The 19,457-nt window shown below is 40.5% G+C and overlaps 1 protein-coding gene across 1 annotated transcript in view; it reads left to right on the top strand.

The window, feature by feature from the left end:
* Positions 1–1,328: 1,328 nt before the first annotated feature.
* LOC149312690 (glutaredoxin domain-containing cysteine-rich protein 1-like) overlaps positions 1,329–19,457 on the top strand; it is a 51,987-nt gene continuing 33,858 nt past the window's right edge. Inside the window, exon 1 of the mRNA XM_089526951.1 lies at positions 1,329–1,739. Within this exon, the coding sequence (XP_089383077.1) occupies positions 1,329–1,739 (411 nt within the window). The remainder of the gene's footprint in view (positions 1,740–19,457) is intronic.

The raw sequence follows: 19,457 nt of genomic DNA on the forward strand, positions 1-19,457 counted from the left end.
CTGCCTCCATCCTGTGTCCCAGCTCCAGACCAGGAGGCTTGAAATGCTTTTAAAGTTCATGCGATAAACTCCTAACTCTGTCCACATCCCTTGAATCTTCAATATGGACCAAGGGTTTGGGGAACAGCCCAGTTTGTTTTGACACATTCCAAGGGAAGTCCCACATCACTCAAGCTGGCCTTCCTCTAGCCTAAGGCAACAAAACATTTTTTTTCCCAGTGCTGCTTTTTGTCTCAGCTGGCGCAAGCCACTTCTGTTAAAGAAATGACATTTTCTCTATCTTAAATTTCTCTTTCCATTGGGGGTGGGGGGACACAAATGAAGGTATTGCTTATTAATATTACACATTTTATGTTTTAACCTGGCAGTAATTTAAAACTTCAGGTGAACATTTAGAAATATAGTTTAGACATCCAAAGAAAAAGGGCTTTGCTTAACTACAAGTCAAAGCAAACTTACTAGGGAGTAAACCTAAATGAATGTAGTGAGTATTCATGCATAAGGATAAGTCCAAGACCCTAAAGGTGCTTTAGGGAGATCTGAAGGAAAGGAAAGAGGTGGCACCAGATATATGTACAAAGCAGGATGTCAGGGCTAATCAAACTTCATAGTAAGTCAGATACATGATAATAGCTACCACTACGCTGAGGTGCATAGACTTGCTTCAGATTGTTCTAGAAAACCTTGCTGGCGGATTTGATAGCAACTTGCATACAGGTTCAATCAATGGAATTGCTTCAACTTGTGATATGTTTAATATGCAGTGCAAATTGTTATTTGAGCAATTTCAAGAAGACTCTAGTTAGAAGGTGTAACAGGTGACTCGGTCTAAGATTGCTCCGGAATATGTCATTTGAGGACATAAACTTTCAGATAGATCTCAATCGGCTCCTTGAGGATCTACCACTAGCTCTTTGGAAATTGGAGCTCAGGAAGATTTTCTGTGTGCTCTATTTCTTTTTCTTTGTTAGCCCATGCAAACTGACACATGTCTTAGATATAGTTTTACATTTCTTTATTTGTTTGTTTTTTTAAATTGTAGAATCTTCCCCTCGTCCTTCTGAAGAAAGTACACAATGGATCATTAATATTTTATTGGTGATCTCATTTTTCAGGTTTTAGTTTAAAGGTAACCATAGCACACATAGCCATTCATTATTAATTACTGAACAGCACTGTAGCTTCTTGGGACTCTCCTCTTTCCTTTAGATGTTAGCCTCATATGAGCAGTGCTGCTGTCAGTGGAAAACAACTTTGATATTGTTTTAAGTGTGAGAAACTGGCTAATGCGATGACAACCTAAACCAGGACGATGTAAGCGGCTCCTAATGACGGATGGGACCATGTTTAAGAGCGACACCAAGGGTGAGGGTGAGAGGCAGCCAAGGAAAGTCCGATTTCGAATTGCCTCCTCTCACAGTGGGAGAGTGTTAAAGGAAGTGTATGCGGATGGAGAAATATATGATTCCCTGGATTCTGAATGCACCAGCAGCTCAGAAACAGACCCAAACAGCCGACTGAGCGAAACTGAGGGACAGCATAATGGAAACCTAGGTTCTGAATATGATGAACATGAGAATCAGACTGATGATATGTTCATTTTCATGAGAGCTGCCAAAGAGAGGGGATTTGGCATGAAAAGAGTCAACATCCTCAGCAAAAATGGTACAGTCAGAGGAGTCAAGCACAAAGTCAGTGCTGGTCAAGTTCTCTTTGATAATTTGACAAAAGTGTTTGAGGTAAGTGCAGTAACTTTGCTCCTAGCCTACAACAATTATCCATCTCCTGTTCTGAAGATCCCAAAGCATACTTGTTTTTTGTCTGGTTGCTCAAAGCAATATCCCTCTGTCGTTAACAATGTCCCAGAGAGATTAATTCTGAAAATGAAAGGTTCTTTTCTCATACTTTTTGATCCAGATCTCCTTGCCAAACCTTGACATCCTAGTATTTTAAGAAAACAAAACTAAAATCAACATCATCTGTTAATATGGGAGTTTGGTTGTTTATATGGGTAATGTCCAGCTAGTAGCCTGAAGGCATGCTCTTACCTAAATGGGTATATCTCAGTGCTTCCTGAAAAGATCCGCAACACAAAATGTTTTGAAGCAATTGGCTGCTGGCAGCCATTTTTGTCTTGTTGGGTGAGGATCCCATTTGATCGTAACACACATTTTAGGCTGCCCAACGAAGCCTTGTGCTCATCTATCTTTACCAGGGATTTTATCCCATTTGTTAAAATAAGGGCAGTGGCATCATAGGGTGGAGCCACAAGTGCTGAGGCAAGTTGGAAGGTAAATTCAAGTTATACAACTTCAAATGGTCCTTTGGGTGGCATGGATAGCAGGAACAATTCCCATTGTGCACTTGGTTTATGCATATTTTCATTGTTAGTAGACAACACATATGCTTAATATTAGCTAACCTTAGGAAATGTGCTGGAAATGATGGGTCAATTGCAGGCAAATGACATGTGCCAATATATTCTATAATTGGAATCCAAAAGTCTACCTTAGGGTCTGTCCACAGCCTGGTCACATCTATTGGGATTTTTGTCTTTCAACAATAGCCTATGCTGTATTATACAAACATAATTTGAAAGCCCTTCTTCTTTCAAAAATGGTATGCCATGCAGCATAGGAGCTGGTCTCTAAGAACAAACCCAGTGTTTCTTTTGCCATAGGTAACTGGTAAGATGTTTTGTGGATCCTGGCCACTGTATACATTGTGGGCAAAGTATCCAGTCACTAGCTACTTTGCACATAGTTTTTCAATAGAACTGAGACCAAAGATATGCAGACTGGAGGATCAAAAATGGCACTCCTGTTATTCAAAGTGAACTGCTTCAAGTCACTCCATTTTAAAAATTGTTGTGTTGAAAACTTTTCTTTTTAATCTCAGATGCAATGCTTAGAGAGTTTATTTTTGGGGACTACAATGTTCAGACCCCCCTCCCAGCAATGGCTATTCTGAGAGCAGTAGTCCAAAAAGTAATGTTTTTATACTCTGCACAAATGTGTTGTGGTTACTGGCCAGATGTGTTGTAGTTACTCAGGACCTCTTCAAACAAGATCCATTTCTGTAAAGTAGCAAAGCAAGTTGAGATTGTTGTGTGCTCCCTATAACAATGTTGTTGCTGGTGTTCTTTATTCAGTTCATATCTAGCCCTTCATCATAAGGCAAATAATAATCTATGTAAATGCCATTGTTATTGTTAGTACAAATACTGATGCACTACAGATTCTGTAAAAAGTTTTATATACATTAACTCAGGAATTCTTGTAATTCTCTAAGAAAAGATCAGCATTTTGATCCTAATATTACAGGGAACCAGAGCTTAGGCCAAAGGGGGAAAATACCCAAATTACATTTGTTTCAAGGCCAAAAAAATGCACTGCACTTTGAACTTTAGCCAGGGAATCAAGTTTCACCCTAAGGCTGGAAGCAACATATGTACACTTAACTGTGAATATGTCCCACTGAACTCAGTGAGTGTGACTTTTGAGTAAACATGCCAAGGATCATCATGCTTTGCCACTAAAATCCATGGGGAATAAATATGCTCTCTGAATTGTGCCCATCCTTCTTAATGTAGAAAGCACCAATTTCTCATAAGATGTATCAAACTTGTGCTTTAAATAAATTATGCTTCTTTCTTATCACACTCTCCTTCTGGTAATTTTCAGCTTGAAAATAATGAATGCTACATGCACATCATGTCAAGCATTGGGATTATGAGATATGTGAAGTATTTTGGCTTTTGAAAATATATTAAGAATGGAAATATGCAGACCACATTTCCAGTAACTTTATTATATATTTTAGCAAGTTTTATCAGGCTAGATTATATAAAAAGATATATGCACAAATATGTGCAAATATGTTGAGATAAAAATGTTAATAGCACAACCCTATACCTGTCTATCCACTGTATTCAACTGTCTTACTTCTAGGCAAGTGTGAAATTGATGAGCTACTACCCCCCATCATCCCTGAAAAGGCTGTCAATGGCTGATAGAAATGGAACCCAATTACCATGAGCTCCCCATTTCAAAGGTGTTAAGAACTGCAGCCAAAATCTGATTCAGAATTCTTCCAGTGGTTGTTTCAACACAAAAACATTATAGAGGAGGAAGAGATGCAGATTAGACCTCCATCTCTTAATGAGGACTGATTCTCACTTGCTGTTGTTGTTGCTCTTAGCTGCCCTCGAGTGGGTTCTGACTCATGGTGACCCTGTGGATGAGACATCTTCAAGAATCCCTGTCACCAGTTGCCTTGCCCAGATCCTGCAAGCCCTTGTCCATAACCCCCCTGTTTGAGTCTATCCATCTGGTTTGTGGTTTTCCTCTCTTTCTTCTATCCTCTACCTTTCCTAGCATTATTATTTTTTCTAGGGATCCCTGCCTTCTCATTGTGTGGCCAAAGTTTGATAGTCTCAACTTAATCATCTTAACTTTCAAGGAGAGCCCTGGTCTGATCGGTTCAAGAATCCATTTGTTTGTTGTTGTTGTTGTTTTTAACTGTCCATGGTATCCTAAGTACTCCTTTCCAGTACCACATTTCAAATGAATTGGTTTGTTTTCTGTCTGCTTCCTTCACTGTCCCGCTCTCACATCCGTACATGATAACTGGGAATACAGTGGCCTGAACAATTCTGACTTTAGTGCTCAGTTGTATGTGTTTGCTCTTCAATATATTTTCCAGTTCTTTCATAGCTGCCCTTCCCATTCCTAGTCTTCTTCTTATCTCTTGACTGCAGATTCCATTCTGGTCAATGTTTGATCCTAGATATGAGAATTCTTTAACTATTTCAGTTCCCTTGTTGTCTAGATTGAATTTGTGTATTTCTTCTGTGTCATTATTTATGTTTTCTTTATGTTCAGCATCAGACCAGCCTTTGCACTTTCATCTTTGACCTTCCTTATTAACTGTTCCAACTCCTGAATGTCTTCTGCTAATATTATGGTGTTGTCCGCATGTCTTAGGTTGATAATGTTGCTTCCTCCTATCTTCACTTCTCCTTTTTCTGATTCTTATTCTGCTTTTCTTATGATGTTTTCAGCATATAAGTTAAACAAATAAGGTGATAGGATGCAGCCTTGCCTGACCCCTTTTCCTAATGGGAACCACTCTGTTTCTCCAAATTCTGTTCTGACGGTGGCCTCCTGTCCTTGGTACAGATTCCTCACCAGGACTATCAGATGGAGAAAACTGTAATTGTGTCATTTGAATACCCCACTATTCTGTGTGCTTAGACTAAACTCTGATATTTAAACTAAATGTAGAAATTCTAAAACACTCCCTGTTATAAACCCCGCTTTTGTAAACTAAAAAGGAACATGCACCCTTCAGATTTGCCTCCTCCAGTAACATATTTGAAATTTGAAAAACTGCAGCTAAAACAAATCAACGAATTTGTAATTTTTGAAGATAAGTGTACAACTAAGTATCATGGCCCTTAATTCTATGGCTCTAGGATTCTAGAAATCACTTTCTATAAAGTTTCTCTACTTCTGCCATCTCCATTTGCAGATTTCTTTTGTTACCCACTCTTTGGCTCAGGTTCCTATTTATTGAATACTTTTTGCCCCCAGAATCCAAGCATGGATAGAGATGGGGAAATATATCACTTTTCCTTTTCTCACATTCAGGTTTCTTAAACTTCAAGTTATTTCAATCCTAGGTTTGTGAATTTTGATAGTGTCTTGAAAAATGAACGGAAATTAATTTCTCTCCCATTTCCGCTGGCCAAATTAATAGGTTCTATTCTCTATTCTCATCACATAGAGCATCATTTTGTACTTGCCTTGTCATATAGATGCTAAATCCTCTTTAACATACATATGACAGGGCAAGTACAAAATGATGCTCTCTGTGATGAGAATAGCTGTATCTCTTTTGAAAAATAAAAACGGAGGGGAGGGGGATAATTAATTTCAGTCCCTTCTTGAAGAGTCTATCAAAACTCACAAACTTGGGAACCTTTCAGAAAAAGAAAAGAAGTAGCAATCCCACCCCCAGTTCTAAAATGGTTAATTACTCAGGTCGAAACCTAGATTTACAAATATAGGCTGAGTCTCCCTTATCGGGAATGCCGAAATCCAAAATACTCCAAAACCCAAAACTTTTGAAATGAATGGCTGAGATAATGGCACTTTTGCTTTTGATGGTCCAATGTACACAAATTTTGTGTCACTAACAAAATTATTAAAGATATTGTAAAAGATTACCCTCAGGCTATGTGTATAAGGTGTACATGGAAGATAAATGAATTTTGTGTTTAGACTTGGTTCCCCTCTCAAAGATACTTTATTATGTATGTTATAAAAATACAGGTATTTCAAAATCCAAATAATAATAATAATAATTCAACATTCAAAACATTTCTGATCCCAATTTCAGATAAAAGAGACTCAACCAGTGTTGCACACCCATAGCTCTGGACTTAAATGGATGAATCTGTTAGCATTGTTGCACAGTGCGTGATTTGTCATGCTGATGTTCTTCATCAGGATCACCACCTCACGAGTGACAGGCAGTTGTGTGCAAACTGGAGAAATGCCTCTCCCCTTCCAGAAGGTGACAAAAGAGACTCTAGCCAGATGTCTCTTCATGAGGCTTTTATTCATTAGAAGTTGCTCTATGTACAAGGCTGTCTTACCATTCCAACCCCGTCCACCATCCACCATCATCCACAACCCACCCTGTGACTTGAAGCACTCCTCTTTTATAGCCAGGGCTCCATGTGGCCTTTTTGGCCCTGCCTCTTCCTCCTGTGTCACAATGATCTCTGTCCCCTGTCCAGGGTGACTGTGCACATTTGCAGCCTTTTGCAGCACTTTACTGCACTTGGTGACCATCATCTCTGATGTCCCTTCTCTGATGTCACTGGTGAAAAAAATGCCTTGTCATCATGGTTGACAGTGACCTTTTGTTGTCCAGTCACTATTTAATACCACATTGTGCATTTTCTCTGGACTCTATATCCCAACAGAATCTGTCAGTTTTGGTTTCCTAACATTTTTGAAAACCTTGAATTCTTTTCATACTAAATATTGTCATCCATAGTTTTTTCTGGGTTTTTCGGGCTATGTGGCCACGTTCTAGAAGAATTTATTACTGATGTTTCACCTGCATTCTCTGAAGATGCCAGCCACAGATGCAGGTGAAACATCAGGAATAAACTCTTCTAGAACATGACCACATATCCTGAAAAATCCACAAAAAATTATAGATGCCAGCCATGAAATCCTTCGACTTCACATTGTCATTAATTTTGTCATTAATATTGGCACTTCAAACTGGAAAGAGGTCTTGAGCATCATTCCATAGGGTCCTTACTCTTCAACATTTATATTAGTGACTTAGATGATGGGGTGGGGAATCTCTATCAGGTTTGTGGATGATACAAAACTGGGCGAGGTAACAAACATATTGAAAGATAGGAACAAAATTAAAAAGGATCTTGATAAACTAGAAAACTGGGTGGAAATCAATAAAATGAAATTCAGCTGAGACAAATATAAAATTTTATATTTAGGTCACAAAACTGCAATGCATAGGTAGAGGCCTCATCTGGAGTAGTGTGTTCAGTAATGGGAACCCATTTTAAGAAGGATATAGACAAGTTGGAGCAGGTTCAAAGAAGGGCAACAAGGATGGTGAAGACATGAAGAAAATTTGAGTTGACCATGGTTAACCTGGTGATGGGAAGGGTAACGGGTGACATGACTACATTCTTTAAATACTCCAAGAGTTGTCACAGAAAGGAAGGTGAAGGCTTGTTCTCTGCTGCATCAGGGGGTAGAACCGGGTCTAATGGCTTTAAAGTACAGGAGGGTAAATTTCAATTGAACATCAGAAGGAATTTCTTGACACTAAGAGTGTTTCACCAATGGAACCAATTGCATAGAATGGTGGCGGGGTCTCCTTCTCTGGACATCTTCAGAAAGAGTCTGGACGTGTTGAAGATGCTTTAGCTGAAAATCCTGCATTGACCGGGGACTGCACATGATGGCCAATGGGACCCCTTCCAGCTCTATGATTCTATGAAGAAAGACAAATCCTTATTAAAGAAAAAGTGGAACAAAATCTTCACCATTCAGGGTTGATAGAAAGGACTATAGACAAGCATAGAGTTGCTATGAAAAGTGCAGTCATTTCTTAGTGGGAGCAAAAGCATAGAAGAGCTGCTTCGCATTTTAGTGCAACCGTTATCTATTTTTTTTGTAAAGTATATCTACTTAGAGGATCTTTGCACAGCATTCTGCAGAGTCTACTCTCTGCTGAGCATTTAAGTATTTCTCATCAGGTGGTTTGGGGCCATTCAGAAAGGCAAAGTGGCCCTGCTGTCACATTGTATCTAGAGAGGCCTCTGATGCTGCAGAATGATAATGAAACTATCTCTGGAGGGGAGCTGTGTTATTCTGTTGCAGACCAAATCATGAAGAGTCTTGGGGCACTTTAAAAGACCAGCAAATAGAGGAGGAAGGTAGAATAAAAACTGGGGTTGAACAGAACCAGAATGAAACAAGTACAATTTGTAGCAATTCAGTTAGGGCTGAAATGTATGCAAAATGACCCTTCGCAGCAGCAGGAGCTGTTGATAATACAGTAATCTGAACATTGCTGAGTAAATTGACACTTGGATTGGGGCAGAAGACCATCCTCTCTGTTCAAACCCCAACTTTCTGGGCCCAGTTGGCTGGGCAATGACTTGTACATGAAAGAGATGTACATGGATTAGTCTGACCTTTCTTGTCACTTTAAAAGCAGTACTTTTCAGTGGAGAAAGTTAACACACCATGCTGAGAGCTATCACATGTGCAAATGAGGAATAATCATGTACAAATCAGCCTGATTATGCTGTGCAGTTGTTCCTTTTAAATCCCACTGGCTTCAGCTCCATTGAAAGCTTTCTGTTTGAAGATTTTGCTCTTAATAAGCTCCACAAGTCTTATTAAGCATGAGCCAAGCCCATCTATCATCTGATTTCAGAACCCTACTAATAACAAGTACACTGAATATCTGAGCCAACTAGCCAGAGGTATATTGATTTCGACCATTCTTTCATAAGGGCTGTTAATGCTGACATCCTAGATTTTACTGTAAGCTAGTTCCTGCAAGAACTCTTATGCTGAAGACTGCATTTTAATTCCCTCCAAACAAGGAAGGTCCAAATAGATCTGCTTACATATTTCTGTTTCCAAAAACAACAACTTTTCAGGCAGTCGTTGAAGGCAGAAAAAGCTGCAAATACAGTCTCTGGTGGCAGTAGCAAACTGTTTTTCAGATTGGCTGATTTCATCCAGAAAGGCAACAGAGAGGAATGTAAAAAAGAGAAGCATTATTACAGCTCTACTTAAAATATATATATATAAGAGATTCCCCTCCTTGGTGATTTTTCAAAGAATGGAGTGCTTCAAAATGTGAATACATTGGGGATGAAGTCCTTTTTAAAAAACAGTCAGGGTACATAAGTGCATAGTTTTTAAAATTCTGCTTCTTGTGCTATTCAGTGTAAAGCTTTTTAAATTTCTTCCTTTACAAAAAGCAGAAAAAAGACATCAAGTAATGCCTGGTTGGTTGCCATCACTGATGCACCCAAACATAGCTATGTCGGTCTGCTATGTCAACATATCCACTATGAGATGGCTGGTTGGTTGAGCACCAAAAAGTCTATAAAGTAAAAAAACAAAAACCATGGTAACCAGGGCATCAATACATTGAGAAAGAATGGCTGGTAGGAAGCATGACCAAAGAGAGGAAATTAGGTTTGGCTTCTTTTCCCCAAGTCGTACCCATTGGAATGACTTGTATTGCACCAGAAATCAACCATCACATAAATTTGGCACCGTGCTCATTTCTACCTCCTTTTCCCCAACGTAGTCAGTAGGGCAAACATGGAATATTCAATCTTCTAGGCAAGTTGTTCTAGTGATGCATGGATGGGAGCGTAATTTATCCTTTCAGACTTTCCTCTTGATGGCGGCTGCTGTCTGGACCGGGAAAGGTTGCTATAGCAACTGCACCCCCCTCATCCCCTTCTGCTTGCTTCGACCAGGAGGGAGATGCAGTTGCCATGACAATGTTTCTCCACATCCTCTCAGTGTGAACTGAAGCACTCAAAAGAAAAGGTGATGTAACAAGTCCTCGGGGGTTTGCTTTTCACTTGTGGGACTCAGAAAGAGAGTCCGTCACTGTTGCCCAATGCCCATCCTGCTGTGCCAGACCAAGGGGACACTTGGTTTCCCTCAAACATTATTGCTTTTCATTTCTAAAGCTGTTGTTCTCTAGTGGATGTGAGTGCAATACTTGGAACTCAGACATCCAATTTACAAAGTCTGGTTACCCCGGAAAATCTGCAATAGGGTAATGCCTTTATCCGAGCAACCAAAAGAGTGCAAAACTGTCCAACTGAGCAAGATCCCTGGATCGCATCATCACAAGATTTTACAAAGCGAAAGACAGGAGACAACTGACCTAATAAAGTCATGATGTCCACATAGTGTCCTCCAGAGATGGAATGAGTGGGGAGGGGACTGCAGAGATTTCAAATAAGGCTCTCTCAGGTGATGCAATGGTTTTAGGTTTCAACTGGATTAAGCCTGAGGTATATAAGGAGGAAGGAGGACAGGAAAGTCTGATTTATATTTTTGAAAATGTAAAATGCAGGTGTGAACTCAGCCCTGTTGGTGACTCACTCAAATATTAAATCAGGGGGTCCATTCACATTACCTCAAGCAAGTCACACTTTCTCAGTCTCAGAGGATGGCAATGGCAAACGCCCTCTGAAGAAACTTGCCAAAAAAACCATATTATTGGTTCACCTTAGGATCATGATAAGTCAGAAATGATATGAAGTTATACAACAACAACAAGCATTCACATTACAGAATCATAACACTATTATTCCACCTTAACTACTATGCTTTATTAATTTAATCCTGTGGTTTGCAGTTTATGGAGGACGCTTAGAATTCTGAGCCAGAGTTCTCCAGTTTCTAGGTTGTTGTTGTTGTTGTTGTGTGCCTTTGAATCATTTCTAACTTATGGCGACCCTAAAGCGAACCCGTCACAAGGTTTTCTGGGGCAGAGGCTGCACCTGTATTGCAGATATAATGCAGTTTGACACCGCTTTCACTACTGTGGCTCAAAGCTATGGAATTCTGGGATTTGTGGTTTTGTGAGAGATTAACCTTCTTAGCGACCTCTGCTGCGACAACAATCTACAAATCTCACAATTCCATATCATTGGGCTATGGCACTTAAAAGTGGTGTCAAACTGCATTATTTTTGCAATACAGTTGCAACCTGAGAGTATGTGACTCACTCAAGATCACCCAATGAATTTCAATGGCCGAATATGGACTCACAGCCTGGTCCCCAGAGTCTTAGTCCAGCACTCAAACCACTACACCACTTTGGCTCTTGCTCTCTCCAGGGTGTATGGCCAAACTACAAACCCCAGACCTCCATGCAATACACACAAAGTAAAATTATGGGAGAAAGACAACCAGTGCAGCTTGAGGACATTGGTTCTTATGCTCATCTTTTGTATTTACACCATGACTAATAACAGAAATGTAATGAAACCTAGGGAAAGCAAGCAATCTTTCAACGTGTAGGCAGAGGTGGATTTGTACTTTCGTAGACATACCTAACACATACACCCATAATTATTATAACTACTATTGTAACTACTATTAGTCTATGCAGTTAGTGAAGTGCCCAGAGGTGAAATTCAATCTGACACACAACCATAGGTGAGAGAGAAAGTCCAGGCAATTCATTCCCACAGCCCTCCATAAATGACACTTTCTTGATAATCATGGGAACAAGCCCAGCACTTTCCAGCAATTGGGTAAGCAGGCATACAGCTTGGCTGTAAGTCTGTTTCTACCTTGGGTATGATATGAAATGCTCTTTATGGATCTTCTTGTGACCCTTGCCGGCATTTTTTCTAAGAGCTCATGATTCAGACTTCCTGATATCAGATCTTCTGTAACCTTGGCTCAGCTAACCTGAGATGACTTTTCGGAAGTGAAGCTGAATTAATTGGCCTGTGCAACTTCTTCAACTATCAGCTGAAGTGTAGGAATTTTACCCCAGATGTAGTCATTTATCAAAATCTAAAGGTATAATTGCATATCACAGTTCTCTGAGGAGAATTTTGTAACTTTGTACTGAGAATGACATATTTGCTTATTCATTGTCCCCATGGGGATACTGGTCTCCTTCCTGTGTTAAAAGAAATGCCAAGGCAAACCTTTTTCAATTTTCCTTTAAACTTGTTAGCCATTGTTTTTTGTGGGTTTTTCAGGCTATATAGCCATGTTCTAGAAGAGTTTCTTCCTGACGTTTCGCCAGCATCTGTGGCTGACGTCTTTCTCTGAAGATGCCAGCCACAGATACTGGTGAAGCCTTCGGAAGAAACTCTTCTAGAACATGGCTGCATAGCCCGAAAAACCCACAAAAAACCATGGATGCTGGCCATGAAAGCCTTCGACGTCACATTTTTAGCCATTTTGCACTTCTCATATATATATTCTTAAAGTATTTTTGTAGTTAGGGGCTTGACAGACTGCCGAAGTGAGGCTGTGGCAACTACATGCCGCGGCCCTGATCTCTCCTTTCCACAGCACAAAAAGGAGCCACAAAAAGTGGCTCCTTTTTGCACCCTGGAAAGGGTGCCATAGCCCCCAGTGCATGGCTTTTCAGTGCTTTGGCACTGTGTCATGTAGTCATAGAGATATATTTAACATATTAATTTGTTCTAAGCTGCCTTGAACTTGTTGGAAAATGGTGGGACATAAATGTTTAAAAAAAATTAAAAAAAATTAAAACAGACATACCATTTACTAGTAAAATACCTATGTTGTGATGATGCTACCTGAAGTGAAAAAGCTAATCTCAAGATAGTTTGTTCATTTGTAGGGTTTCTGAGTTTGTGACCGAGGCTTGATGTGAACATTATGCTTTCCTATAGTATGAGTCTCAACACGTTCAAAGCAAACAGGACAAAAAGGCAAGGACAAATACTGTATTCCTCTCAGAACTCAAACCCATTTATTTGTAAGTAATAAACAGGAGATTCAAAGGCAGGAGCCACAAAACCTTTTACAATTTCTCCTCTCCAAAATCAACCAAAGAAGTGATTGCAAGCCTAGTGAGAGAGATACTCATTTCACACCTGGCAGGAAAGATCACAAAAAAACCATCTGGAGAGCTAGCCTGTGCCATCAAAAGCATTTTAACATTATTTCTCTGAAAACTAAAGAGAAACAGCCACTCACTATTCTCAGAGAAATATGTCAACCAAACCATGAAAGCAAAAAACAGATAAGGATGCAGAGAGTTTACTCTTATTGGCTCAGACAGGGAGCTCATAAATGAAACAGTTGCATCTTTTTACTGGTACCTTATATTAAAAAAAAAAGCAGAGGAAGGATCTCTATAGGAAGCTTTCAAAACCATTATATCTCCAAACCTCTTTCTTTTTTTGTCTGTTGTAAAACTGTTAAATTAGAATCAGAAGCCCTTTGTTGTTGCTGTTGTTGTGGTGGTGAGCCTTCAAATTGTTTCCGGCTTATGGAGACTCTATCCTGGGATTTTCTTGGCAAGATTTGTTCAGAGCAAGTTTGCCATTGCTTTCCCTTGAGGCTGAGAGAATGTGACCTATTAGAAATGAAAAGTTGGCTCACAAATGAAATTTCATGGAAACCTGTCTACAATGTGAAAGAACACACCAAGGGTCTTTCCATACAGCAAAATGATGGCACTATCATTCCACATCAATTACCACAACACTATCCTATGGGATCCTGGGATCTTTAGTGTGGTAAGACACTAGACATTTCTGTCTAGGAATTCTAAATGGGCATCTCTAAACTACAAATCATAGGATTCCACAGGATGTTGCCATGGCCTTTAAATGAAATCATAGCATTATGATTAGATAGTGTAAAAGAGTCCTAAATTATGGCAAAAGAGCATTGTCTGCCTAGGAACGTAGTAATGCAGGGGTAAGGAATGTATAATGTTGGACTGCAATTTTTATAAGCCCTAGCCAGCCAAGAGGTCGATCCTTCTGTGGCTGGGTATCATAGTATTTCATGTTTGTCTACCTGATATAGAGAACATATAAAGAGAACTGCACTATACTAGATTCTGTGTTGAGGTTTTTTTTTCTTACTGGATGACATGTACAGCACTCTTTGAAGGGCTGCTCTTCTCTGTACATGCATCAGACAATTAATTGTCTGTTAGGTTAGGCAGCTGATACTGTTTTCACAGCATCCACCATGTTGTTCACACACTTTGCAGGTTTGGGAGGTGGCCTTTTCAGGTCTCCTCCCTGTCATGCTTTGATCCTTGGGCTCATAAAGGATGTCTGATATCTCTTGTTGTGGTGTCGGGGATGCCCTCAGTGATGGTAATTGCCAATATGTCACTACATGGTAGGTGTGAATTCTGTAGGTGGTCATGGGATGAATGGGGCTTCCCACATGGATGGTTTCAAGTCTGACAGTTTGCAATCTTTTCAGCCCTGTGATGAGATAGTCCTGATAAGTATATACATTTTCACTGTGATAAATTTGTGGGACTGATCCATTCCATAAGGCGTCCTGACATCATTTCTATTTGAAGTAGAAAACAGTCTTGCAGATGCCTTGAGCCAAAAAGCTGTGTTCTGTCATAGGGACAAATGCCCATGGGCACTCTTTAGATCATCTTTCAGAAATAAGACAGGCCAACAGTGTACTCATGTCACTTCATGACAGGAAATGCATGCTTTTTTGCTCAAGACTTTTGGAAAGATGGGCTATAGGAGCAATGCATGTCCTATTTTCTGGAGAGGTTACATATTGTACACCTTGCCACTATTCCCATCTTATCACCAGTGTATTGACTATGATTTGATGGAATAGGTTCAGGTACATTTTAAACATCTGAAATGGCCAGGTGATTGCAGTCATCTTTCTCTTGCATAATTGCAGAAATCATTCTAGGAGGCCAATTCCAAATCTAAGCCTGTTTGCACTCTCCATTGACAGGGTGAGTGGTCTAGACCTCTTATCAATCAAGTCCATGGTATGGGGACCCTCTCTGTGATTTCCTTCGCCAGTGTCCATTAGCCATATCATTGCTGAGCTCATTGAATGCTCTTACACCAATAAGTGGACTGAGTTATCAAGAACATTTTTGGTTTCAGAGGATTTCTCCAAGAATGCCACAATCACTCATATGTTGAATCTTCTGATGACATTATCCAGTTGTTGTTTCTGTCTTAAGATAAGCATCACTTTGCAGCCATAGCATGGCATTTCTGATGACTTGGTGAGCCTTCTTATTTACTGAATCCATTGGTCAGGCAGTTTTTGAATTGTTGCAGGGCTTTACGCCTTCCTGGATTGAGTGAGTTTCTTGTATTGGTCCAGGAAACACTTGAAGGCAATAGCTTTTTCAATTTCCAGATTTCTTTAATGGTCCAAGAAGTGCTTGAAAGCAATAGCTTCTTCTTCCTTTAATTCACTCACCAGGTGGCTAACCTTTTTGTCGGCACAGCCAGCAGAGGTGCCAAGCTATATGGTTTGTGAGGGGATCAACCTCATCTTAGTTAGGCCAGAGATTTCCTTCTTATTGATGTTCTTGTCTTCTATCCATCTCAAACAGGATATTTTCTGTTCCAATATTCTCCTATAACCGTCTGAATGTTCATAGGGTGCTATGCTCCAGAGTTATTTCCTCCTCACAGGGATGGCTTGTGTCTACACAGAATCTCTGTAACTGGATTGCAGCAACTATCTGTACAGTGGGCAACCTGCCTTCTGCCCAAGTGAGAAGTCTTTCAACTAGAGTGACTGCAGTCTTGACTACATCCCTGAATGGGATACCTCTGCATGACATCTGCAGAGTTCATATGATCTGGACTGTTCACTTTTGTACCACTGAAGCTCAGGATGACTTATGGAGATTTTCTTTGGAAGAATTGTGCCTTTCTCCTGTGTGGCATGACACGCCCTTCTCCTATGGTTAGTAACTTACACGTTTTCCATTTGTGAGACCACAAAAAAGGATAGATTGCTTATCTGTAACTATTTCTTTGACTTATCATCTGTGAAATCATACAACTCCACCCACCCTCCCCTTGTCATGTCTTGCCTCTCCTTAGATCATGGGCAGCTGCTTTGGTGTCAATGGAACTGAAGATTTAGGTGGGAAGTCAGCTGGTAGGCCACTTGGACAGTAGATGGGGCTACTGTCAAAATACTTATGTAACAGCTCTAGAAGTTTCCGAAGTTGCACTGCACAGGTGCAGGATAACCCATTTGTGTGATTTCACAGATGACCACTTGAAGAAAAACAGTTACAGTTAAGCTACATCTCTCTTCCTGTAAGATTAATAAAACCTGTGGAAGCTTGGGCTGCTATTAGTTGGGGTATTATCTGGGTGTGTAATAAAGGTGGTTTTGCCTAACAAGTATGGCTGAAAATTGAATTATTTTCCCCCAAATGAAGTTATTACATATTGTTAAAAAAACTTTTCTTTTGTGCTCTCTTTGAAACTTTCCCCTTGCACTACTATGCAGGTGTCTCCAAGCAGACCCCATGGGAATATGAATAAAGCAACACTTATTCCCAGCAATTTAGATTTTTAGATTCCTGTTTGAAGTGTCAGCCTCTCAGGGCCTATTATTTTTACTAAGGTTATTCTGTAAAACACCATGCAGAATGTGAAGCCACATAAATAATTCAGTAAATAAAATGCAGAACAATTTCATCCCATTTGACACAACAAATCATTTACAATCCCAGTGCTGGTACACAAATTACTTTAAAAGGTGGGAAGCTCTTGCAATAATTTAAAACAAACAGGCCCAGTGTCATTGAGCAGGCACAAAGGGTACACTTTCTTCAGAGGGCCCTTTCCTCCCAAAGCCTCCTGGACCTGTAGCTGCTCCTTGATTTCCTTGCTGTTGCTGCCTAGTATTCACCTGTCCTCACTGAGCAAATAAACAGTAACAAGGACAACGAGAGCACATAGCATTCTCATGTTGTACTCTTTCAGTGTTGTACATTAAGGGCCCAGAGGATGGAGGGCAAAGGAATGGGCAGTGAGGACAGAAGTAAGTAGGAGGTAGACAGATTCATGGTACCCATTTATGGGTAGCTTGGCTGAACTTGGACCTCACAGTGAAAGATGACACTTGTTTTTTTAGCTCTAAATACTGTTGGTAAAAGTAGGTTCTTCTAAAGTTAGTAGCAGTCAATTCCAGGATATTTTCAAGAATGGTGGTGACTAGGGTTGCCATAAGTCAGGACCTCCAAACAGGGACAAATGTAGGACAAATGTAGGATAACAATTTCAAATGTAGGACACATTTTTTAAAATTGGAGGACATGTGAAAAAATTTGATGCTTTTTAAAAAATGTTAATATAAATGCATGTTTCTTAGGCATGATCAAAATGGAGGACATTTTGGCATTATTTCTAGACAGATAAAAATAATATAAAATAAAACAGGTTGTTTATTTTTAATAATAAAAATAAAATAAAATAAAAAGGCAAGGTTGTTTATTTTTAAGAATAAAATAAAAATAAAATATAAAGGAAGGGTTGTTTATTTTTAAGAATAAAAAATAATTAAAAAATAAAAGAAATAAGGCAGAGCCGAAGTGGTCACTCACCTTTCCACTTCCTCCTCCTCAGCACCATTTGGAAATGGCGCTCTCCCCTCCCCCTGGCCCAGAGGCCTACCCTCATTGGTCTGCCTCTTCCTCCTAGTCCTCCTCCTCCAAAGCTCAATGGCACACTGGGGCTGGAAACAGCCCCGCCCCTGCTCTTCAGCCATTGGCCAGCCAGCCAAAGGGGATGAGCTCCCCCTTTCCAGCCCCTTGTGCGGGTGTGCTAGCGGGGAAATGTGCTCTGTTGCAGATGCGCGGGGCTAGAAAAGAGGAGCTTGTCCCCTTTGGCTGGCTGGCTGGCTGGCTGGCCAAAGAGGATGAGCTCCTCTTTTCTAGCCCTGCACGTGGGCGCGCTAGAGGGGCGAGCACACATTGTTGCCTGCCCAGGCAAGTGCCGCGCGGCGCAGTTGGGCAGAGGAGGGCAGTGCTGCTGAGGAGGAGAAGGAGGAGGGCAGCGCTGCCAAAGAGGAGGAGGTGGGTGGCTGCCGGCCGCGTGCATTAGCAGTCGCGGCAATGGCCGCATGAGTGGGCCCAGCGGCCAGGCACAAAGCCGGGATTTTGGACGAACCGGGCTGGGTTGGGGTAGGGTCCTCCAAAAGCAGAATTGTCCCGGGGACCGCCGGGATATGGCACCCCTAGTGGTGACTCACCATTCAACACCTGATCAATACCAGTACCTAAATACCCTCAAGGCATCCAATGCTCTCTCATTTTGAAAGTCGAGCATGGTCAGGCCTTGTTAGTACTTGGAAGAGAGCCTGCTAGAAAATATCTGGTACTTCAGGCTATACTGCAGAGGAAGGCAGTGGCAAACCACATCTGAGTATTCCTTGCCTCAGAAACCTATTGAAATTCAATAAAATTGACTGGCAACTTTATTTTGCCTAAGATGCATCTACAGTGTAGAAATAATGTAGTTTGATACCACTTTAAGTGCTGTAACTCCAGCCTATGGAATTGCAGTTTTACAAACCTTCCCTGCCAAAGAGTTCTAGTGCCTCACAGAACTACAAATCCCAGGATTCTGTAGGATGGAGCCATGGCAGTTAGAGTGTGTCAAACTGTATTATTTCTATAATGTATAACCCTTAGAAACCTATGGTGTCCACCCAACACTATAATGTACCCTTTAAAAACCCTTACTACCCAATTTAGGGCCCAAACAGACAGGCCAAAATAAAGCTATGTTGGTGTTTGACACATCTTAAGGCTTCCAGCCTCATTTAAAGAGCAAACCACTAAAATGACCTGAAGCAACTTTATTTTGTCCTGGATGTTCGGGCCCTCAGGCACTAATTCCTGCTTTCACCTATCCCACTTTCATGGTGCTACCATAAGCAGGTAGCCTTACCTTATTGGACCAACATTGTACAATGGGATATATCTATCAGCTTGTCCACATGTATGTGCATGTACATATGCATCACACATATTTCTTGCCATTAGGGCCCAATTTTAAGGAAGATTTAAAGATGTATCTCAGTTGATAAAGGCCAAAATCTTATTGTTAATCCCAATTAGAACAAACTGATTGAAACAATGACATTTACCTATGTGTCGACGTACCAGTCAGCAATTGATTCAATGGGTCTACTTTAGCTGAGTCTATTCAATAAGATTCAGGCCCCCATGTACTTACAAATCCTGTACTCTGGGAACTACTCTTTCAGGCTAAGCATTTTTACTAGGAAAGCTTCTCCTCTTCAGTTTTCTGAAGCTTAGTAAAAGCTTAGCCCACATTTAGCTTTCTCCTTGGTCATGTTTTTCCC

This window comes from Sceloporus occidentalis, unplaced genomic scaffold (genome assembly GCF_023333645.1).
Source record: "Sceloporus occidentalis isolate IW3139 unplaced genomic scaffold, rSceOcc1.0.p SCAF_5, whole genome shotgun sequence".
Taxonomy (NCBI): domain Eukaryota; kingdom Metazoa; phylum Chordata; class Lepidosauria; order Squamata; family Phrynosomatidae; genus Sceloporus; species Sceloporus occidentalis.